Source organism: Alligator mississippiensis, chromosome 2 (assembly GCF_030867095.1).
Source record: "Alligator mississippiensis isolate rAllMis1 chromosome 2, rAllMis1, whole genome shotgun sequence".
Taxonomy (NCBI): Eukaryota; Metazoa; Chordata; order Crocodylia; family Alligatoridae; genus Alligator; species Alligator mississippiensis.
Window position 1 is genome coordinate 260,678,520 of NC_081825.1, and position 8,253 is coordinate 260,686,772.

At 51.3% G+C, this 8,253-nt stretch overlaps 1 protein-coding gene across 1 annotated transcript; it reads left to right on the plus strand.

The window, feature by feature from the left end:
- The first annotated feature begins 439 nt into the window (after positions 1–439).
- On the plus strand, positions 440–7,887 carry VRTN (vertebrae development associated). The gene is made up of 2 exons (XM_019488683.2): positions 440–799; positions 4,471–7,887. The coding sequence occupies exon 2, from the start codon at positions 4,472–4,474 to the stop codon at positions 6,506–6,508; it is 2,037 nt and encodes a 678-aa protein (XP_019344228.1). The 5' UTR covers positions 440–799; position 4,471; the 3' UTR covers positions 6,509–7,887.
- Positions 7,888–8,253: the final 366 nt, after the last annotated feature.

Here is an 8,253-nt window from a genome sequence, read left to right on the forward strand (position 1 = left end):
GGCAGGTCGTATATCAAGCACATCTTAGCACAGCCCATAAGAAATAAACAATCTATGCTTTATTTTGGCTTTGAGTTGATGAAACAATGAGGTAAAATCCAATCCAGGGCCAGTGCCTGCTCAAGAAGCTCCTGCCCTTTGCTCGGGTTTCTGGAGTAATTGTGGAAGCAGCAGGAGGGTGTTTCGGAAACTGGGGGGGGGAAGCCGCTAGGCATCCAAACCAATCCGTCTATATCTAAGCCTTCTCCCCAGTGTCTGCGTCCCCCTCAGGGCTCCCCGCTTGGAGCAGAACTTTTCTCATGGGCTTTTACATTCGTGTTTGGAAACTGAGTTCTCCCCAGTCTCTCCTTCCTCTGCTCAGGTTCTGGAAGGTGTTGAGAGCTCTTAGCAGCAAAGGTGCTGGCCCTTTAAGAAGTCCTGCTGGCCTGAGTGTCTTGAGACAATAGCCATTATCACTTTAGCTTTGGAAGTGACCCCTGAATCTGCACTCCTTTCATCTGGGATGCAAGAGCACTTGAGGATGGACTATTTCCTGGTGGGGGAGGGGAGGAGCTGAGACCCCTTCACACAAGCCACTCACTCCAGATGGTTCACTCCAGATCTGAAACCAGTTCCAGTCTGAATGTGGCACACAGCTGGGAAAGTGGAGCCTGCTGCGCTTCCTGCTGCAGGATTTAAATGTCCAGGAAACTGCCTTGCAGGGCGAGCAAGGCAGACTGCAGCAGCAACAGCCCCAACCCCCGCCCCCGCCCCCCAGGAGTAGCTGGTGTGAGCTCCAGGGCTCTGCCCAACAAGCGAGGTGAGTCCAGGGGGAATCGCCTCCACACTTCCATCTGCTTTCACGAGGGGAATCTTAATTCCAAGCTTGGAAACGCACGTGTGAGCTGAGCTGCTGCAGGAGGCTCCAGGCTTGGGGCGCGGGAAGCTGTGCAAGCACCTCTGGCCCCGGCACAGCTGCAGGGTGGGTCCAGGGGGCTGCAGCTGCTAGCAGTGAAGTGCCTGCCTCACCCACTCCCCCTCCTTGAGCCTTTTCCCTTGGGACTATCCCCCCAACCCTGGAAGGGGAGCCTGCAAGCTCTGTGTGGACAGGACCTGCTCCCTTCCCCTAGGATGGTGCCTTCCAAGCCACCAGGGGAAGAAGGGGATGAGCCTTTTGTGTTGCCTTTCCATGTGGACTTTGCTCCGGGACACAATGATCCAGAAAAATGCCTTTCCTTTAAACGACAATAAACCCAGCTCCCCCCTGCTCTGCCACAAGTTTCTCCTCCTTTACCCACCCCTCCCCCAGTGCCTTCTTATGCCTCTGAGGAGAAAGAATTGGCCTGCACTCTGTCTGCCTTGTCCTCTGAAACCCCTCTTGCAGCAGAGAAGTCCTGTGGGATTGCCTCCAGGGCCGGGGGGAGGCAGTGGGAGCATAAGGCTGGTCCCAGAGCTGTGCTGGCACTCTACAAAATGCAGGGCAGGAATGGGGAACCTCCCTGCTAAGGCCCAGGTCCAGCTCAGCTTTATGCGGTGAAAGGCAGCTGGGGTACAGAGCTTTCCCTCTGCTCCCAGGCTGCCCCCTAGGATATAGGGGGCATGCACGGGCTCAGAGGGTTGCAACATCCTGCTTACCCAGGAGAGGTTGCACCAACTAGGGGGAGCTGAAGCCAACCTCTAAGGCTTTTGCTCTTTCATTTGCAAAGTTCCTCCCAGCCATGGGTCTAATTAGTGTCCTCTTCTCCTGAGGCTGCTGCTTAAAGTTCACTCCAGGCTCACAGCTCCATGCAGTTCTGCTGCAACTCTTTGTTCCCCCATAGGCAGCCCGGGTCCCAGCCCCTGGACTCCAAATACAGCTTCAAACGTTTAACCTGCTTCTTAATGAGCTAAGGAATCTTCTCTCTTAATTGAGTTTGGCGCCATTGCTAAGGGCAGCCTCTTTGTCTAGTATCAGACTTAAGTCAGCTTCATGGGGCTGCTGTTGAAGGGGCTTGCAGCAGTAGAGGTGTTCATGGACCCAAGATGAATGGGGGAGCTCACACTTTGTGGAGCTGTTGTGCAAGCTACCTGCACACTTGGAGTTTCTTTACTCTGGAAATTTTTACCTCTCTTCCCATAGAGCTTAAAGCAGCTGACTTCTCCGTTTCTTCCAGACAAGGTGTAAGTTTGGCATAATTCAGGACTAACAGATTCCATTACTGAGCTAAATGTTCTAGTGCAACTGTGTTTGGGATACAGGTGCAATCATCTTTGGTCATATCTTTATAACTAACTTGGTTCAACCAGTGTAGCTGCATCTATTCCAATATGGAGGTGCATGAAGGTACACTAGGCTTTCAAGGTTCATTGGGTAGATGTGGTATCTTTTTATTAGACCAACTGAGTAGCTGGAAAAAAGTTCTTTGCAAGCTTTAGGGCACAATCACCCTTCTTCAAGCATAGGGAGCTTGTTGATCTGAGACTCCAAGGAATGAAAGAAGCTAAAAGTGTGACAGGATGTCAGTGTGAATGTAAATAAGTGGAAATTAGGAAAACAAAAGATAGGAAAGGGAAGGGGGGAGGTATAGTATAGTTCCATCAACTATAGAAGGCACCAACTACATAACTATATTATAAAGGTATAGGGGGGAAAAAATGGTGAAAGCATAACTTATTTTGATTCCCAGACTGGGATAAATTTTACTCATGTGCATAGCTACTGGGGCTCATCCAGGGCTTTAACTAACTAACTAACGAAAATGGCAAAACTTTCTAGTTTGCAAGAAGTGAAACCCTAAGTAAGGGCTAGGCTAAGGGTGCTCAACCCCTAGCCTATGAGCCAGAAATGGCCCTTAGAGCTATGTCATCCTGACCATGGGGCTCCCCAGGGGCCTGAAAAGTTGGCTGAGGTGGCAATTCATACGACCACCAATCCCCCACTCAAATTTCCAAGCCCCATGCAGCAGGATCAAGCCCATGGATTGGATCCAGCCAGTGGGCTGACCTGGCACTTCCCCTCTGCCCATGAGGCCAAAAGATTGGGCACCACTGGGCTAGAGCCACTTTTCTTTAAAATGAAATGTTGGATTCTGATGATGTTGCACAAGGCTGGACACTTGAGGTGCATACTTGTGGGGTCTGTGCTTTAATCTAGGCCTGGGTAGAGTAGCAAAAATGCCCCTATTCTCTCTCAGCCCCAGCATCCAGGAGGCTTTAGGAAAGGATGGAGCAACAGGTCTCTGTGCATTGCAACAGCAGGAAAGAGTTGCTTGCTCTCACCTGAGAATTACTTTAACACTGTTGCTGCCTGGAGACTGAAGGCCTCCGCAATGGCAGTATTCATTGAAAGGACTCTTATACCAGAGCCAGAAGGTGAAGATGACTTGTGCCCTAGATTTTTTTTTTTTAATATTGCCTCCTCCCATCCCACCCCTTTTGCCCCTGACAAGTGCTTCTGCACTTAGTGGTGAGTGACACCTGGTGGCTGAATGGGAAATGATAACAACAGTGATCCTCTCATTGCACTAGCACAGGAGTTCTCAAATTTGTGATACTGCTGACCCTGAGTGCTGGATGGCGGGGGATGGGGAGCTTACATGTGGCAGCTGCCGCTGCCCTCCACCACTGTGCACCGCTGCTGCTTCCCCGCACCACCATGTGTACCCTTTGGGAAGTTTGTGGCCCCATTTTAAGTTGCTCATGACCCTGGCGGTCGTGACTCTCAGTTTGAGAACCCCTGCACTAGCAAGTTTCAGGCCTCCCAAGCTGAGTTCACATGACAAGCCCAGCTTCAGAAGGTTTTTCCTTCCCATGGCTGGGCAGAGGAAGCTGGACTTTCCCTCTGAACTAGCAGACTGAGCTCCCTTAGAACAGATGCTGTGTCCCCTCCATGCTTTGGACAGGCTTGTGCACAGGGCTGGGCTGCAGCAAACCCATTCCAATGGGGAAGGACCTTGCCTAGGTCACCTTTCTCTGGGTCATCAGCTCTCTTGCCTCTGACTGGTGCCAGATTTTGTTAAATGATGATAAAATGAATGTGCTTTGGCACTCCTGTTCCTTGCAGCCATTGTTAAATGGTATGTGAGGGACTGAATACGATGCCAGGCCCAGAGCAGGTGAACAGTGGCACAGGCTTCCCCTACTTCAGTCCATGCACATCAGCGCTGGCCTGCAACAGCTCCTACTAGTCCAGCTTTGCCTCCCATTCCAAAGCTGTGCTCTCCTTCATCTCCCCTCAAAGCATCTGGCCTTGCCTTAGATACAGCTCGCTGGAGACCATCAGTGACATTTTGCACATTGGTCAAAAGATGTCGCTTGTGAGCAATGCAAGAGCCGTCCTTCACTTGTGCTGCTCTCTGCTGGGCACCCAGGATTCCTCCTTTGGCTGTGCCTGTAGTAGAGCAGTGGGTCTCCTCCAAGGCTGGCTGTCCTTTGGGAGCCAGGTGGGTGTTGTAGGCCTAGTCTGTGCTGGAGGTCTGGAGCTTGCTTTGTTTGAACCCTTGTGTTTTGCAGGATGATCCAGCGGCACCAGCTGGTGCAGTCGGTGCTGCAGGAGCTGCAGGAGGCCACTGAATGCTTCGGCCTGGAGGGTCTAACCAGTGCCGTGCTAGAGGCAGAGAGAACCCTGTCCTCCTTCTCTCTACCCAGCTACCGTGGGAGGCAGCTCCAGGAAGAGCTAGAAGTTGACCGAGTAGCTAGAAGCCTCTATCCAGAGGATGCTCCCAGCAACATGCTGCCTCTGGTTTGCAAGGGTGAGGGGAACCGCCTGTTTGAGGCTGCCAGTGTGCTCTTGTGGGGGAACCCCAGGCTGAGCCTGGAGCTGCAGGTACGCACAGTCGTGGAGATGTTACTCCACAAGCAATACTACCTGAATGGCATGATTGACTCCAAGGTGATGCTACAGGCTGCCCGCTACTCGCTCTGCACGGAGGAGTCCCCAGAGATGACCAGCCTGCCCATGGCCATCCTCGAGGCCATCTTTGATGCAGACATCAAGGCCACTTGTTTTCCTGGCACTTTTGCCAACATGTGGCACGTGTATGCCCTGGCCTCAGTGCTGCAGTGTAACATCTACTCCATTTACCCCATGAGCAACCTGAAGATCCGGCCATACTTCAATCGCCTCATCCGGCCTAGGAAGTGTGGCCCGCAGACATCCACGCTCCACATCATGTGGTCAGGACAGCAACTCTCCAAGCAGGTCTTCAAAGCCCAGTACTTTGTGGCTGTGGTAGGCCTGGAGGAGCTGGAACCCACAAGCCCCTCTCCAGAGCCTCCAATCCAGCCAGTGAAGACTCTGGAGCTGCTGAACAGTGACCCCCAGCTGACCTACTCTAACCTGCGTGACCGATACAGCATTACCAAAAGAACCTTTTACCGCTGGAAGCGCCAGTCTCGGGAACACAGGCAGAAAGCAGCCACGCGATTTGCTGCCAAACACTTCCTGCAGTCGTGTTTCCAAGAGGGCAATGTAATCCCCTTGCAGCACTTCCGACAAATGTTCCCAGAAATCTCCCGCTCCACTTACTATGCCTGGAAGCATGAGATGCAGACCTTGGCCAATGGTGACACCTCTGCTTCTGCTGAAGCCACGGTGTCATGGGAGCCTCCTGGAGATGGTCTAAAAAAGGCCCACATAGACGTGAATGATGTAGCAAACGTGGAGGGTGACCTAACGCCGAAGAGCCCTCCCACAGATCCCAACCAAACAGGGATTTTCATGCAAGGAGCTAAGTCATACCTGGAGAAATGTATTTCCATGAACACTCTGGTGCCCTACAGGTGTTTCAAGCGCAGCTTCCCTGGCATCTCCAGGTCCACTTACTACAACTGGCGGAGAAAAGCCATTAAGGAGAATCCTAACTTTAAGCCCTCCCAGTCTCCTTCAGTCAGTCAGAAGCCCCTCGTGAAAACAAAGCCATATCAGCCAGTCAAGCCGGAAAATCTGTCTGGCAGGAAGAGATTGAATGGACACCACCCAGAGCCCAGGAGCCTCCTCCAGCTGAAAACCTCTCTCTACAACTGGAAAAAGCAACTTCGAGACATGGCCAAGAGGCACGTTCAGCAACGGCGGCTGCCTTTTGGCAGGTTCCGCCTGCGCTACCCCAGCCTCTCCTCAACAGCCTACTGGTTCTGGAAGAGAAGCAGCTGGCAGTTGAACAAGCATTGCTTGCCCTGGACCAGCTCATCCCAGCAACTGAGCCAGGTCATCTCTGAAGGGCCTGGAAAAGCAGAGCCTAGGATTAAGCCGCAATTCAAAATGGAAACAGGTGTGAAGCGTGTAGACAAGCCAGCATCTGTCACCCCCTATAATGCCACTATCTCAGGCTACACCATGTCAGAGAGAGCAAACAGCCGCATGTTTGTGATGGATGTGATTGCCACTGCTCAGTTCAAAGCTCAGGCCAAACTGTTCCTGCAGCAGCGCTTCGAGTCGAAGACCTTCCCCACCTACAAAGAGTTCAGTGCCCGTTTCCCCCTCACAGCACGTTCCACCTACTACATGTGGAAGCGTGCCTTGCACAATGGACTGACACTGGTGGATGCCTAAGGGCTGTCTTCCTACCAGGCTAGCCCAGGGCTCCCTGCTGGCTTCTGCTCTTGACTCGGTAGCTGAGACAGTGGGGTCACTGAGCCATTAGCCAGCTCAACCCATTTCATGTTTACTTTTTATTATTAATCTTGTTTGTTGTTTTTGTGGGTTTTTTTCCTTTCTGATTTTGTTTCAGTCTGGTCTCAGGATGTAGGGACCATGTTTGTAAAAATCTCACTCCCTGCAAATAGCAAGAGTGAAACAGGGTCTCTGGGTTTGTTTGTTCGTTTGTTTGTTTGTTTGTTTTTGTGTTTGGTTTGGTTTTGGCTGCTAAAAATATCTCCCAGAAGAAAGAAGGAGAATGGAGTTTGTTTTCTCCTGATGCTACTGGGGAGAAGGAGGTACGCTTGAAAAGGCCCCATGTTCCTTAAGGTGTCACTCATGAGTAAGTGCTCCTTGTACATGGACTGGCCATGGGGCTACAGCTGCAGAGTTCCTTTCTAAACATTACATGCAGAATTTAGTGTCTTACCTGTTCCTAGCCCCTGTAAAACCAGAAATCTATCTTCCTGATGACCAGATCCCTTTGGACAGGAGGAGAGGTGCACTGCACCAGGTACAGAGGTACTCAGCTGTCTCCGTCACTGACTGCAAGCGGAATACCTTTGACCAAACTACAAAAGGGTGATGTGGATGCCATCCTGGACACCATGCACTGAAAGGAAGGGCATCAGCAAATCTCAGGAAGGACTAACAGCAGCCTGCCTTTCTGCCCTGGTATTGTGTCCTCTTGGTTCAGGAGGGATGGACTTTAGCTTGAGGGGCAATAGTGACCTGAGCTGGAGGGGTTGGGGAAGCACTATATTTTGTGGATTTTTTTTAGGTCAGCAAGTTCTTGTTTCTGGTTTTGCTGATCTGCTGTTGTCCTGTTTGTAGTTGTGGAAGATGAGGCTTCCTAGTGATCCTTACTTGGTGTGGGGATCTGTTCATATTTCAATAATCTGCCCACTGGGAAGGATTGCAGCTATGTAGATAAGGGCCTAGTTGACTTGTGCTATCCAAGCCTGTGTCTTTCAGGCTTTGTAGACAAATGACATCCCTGAATTCTCTTCTCTTGCCTACATGACCTCTCCCAGTGGATACATGCCTTTTTGTACTCTTCACGAGTACCACTTTCATAAGGGAGGCTAGCCAGATGTCCCAACTGCTGCAGTGGGGTGGAGAGACAGTACCCTTGGCCTAAATGGGAAGAGTGAACTCTACTTCCAGCATATCTTGCTCTGTGAATGTGAGAAATCTCTCCTTATGGCTGCGCTGCAAAGCCCTGCCTATAGTGAAGGTGAATGTGCATGTGTGACTTGTAGGAACTTAAAGCAATAAAGGCCCATCCATTCCCATGCCTGTCTGGTGTCTGTGTCTCTCCCTATTTCCTTAAACATCCTCTATTGGCCAATTATTTACCTCAGTACTATTCATTATTTTCATGTTTTGTTTTAAAGCAGATCTGATGCCAGTGCAATCTCCTGAATTGCAAAGTTCTGTTTCACCAGGGTCCAGTGCAGAGGCAGTATTTGTGCCCTGGGCAAACCTTGTAGGAGACCCGGGGGGGGGGGGGGGTTGGGAGGTTGCTGCTGAGGTCTAGAGGGGAGGAGGTGCCAGGAGCTGAGGGTGTGTGGTTGGGCAGGAATCTTACCTCTTGCTGCAGTGGTGTCTGCCCTGCCCTGTTGCTGCTACAGCAGCAGTGTAGGTCTCTGCCCATGTCT

Coding starts and splice junctions, on each gene's coding strand:
- VRTN (XM_019488683.2), top strand. CDS start 4,472: ATGATCCAGCGGCACCAGCTGGTGCAGTCGGTGCTGCAGGAGCTGCAG.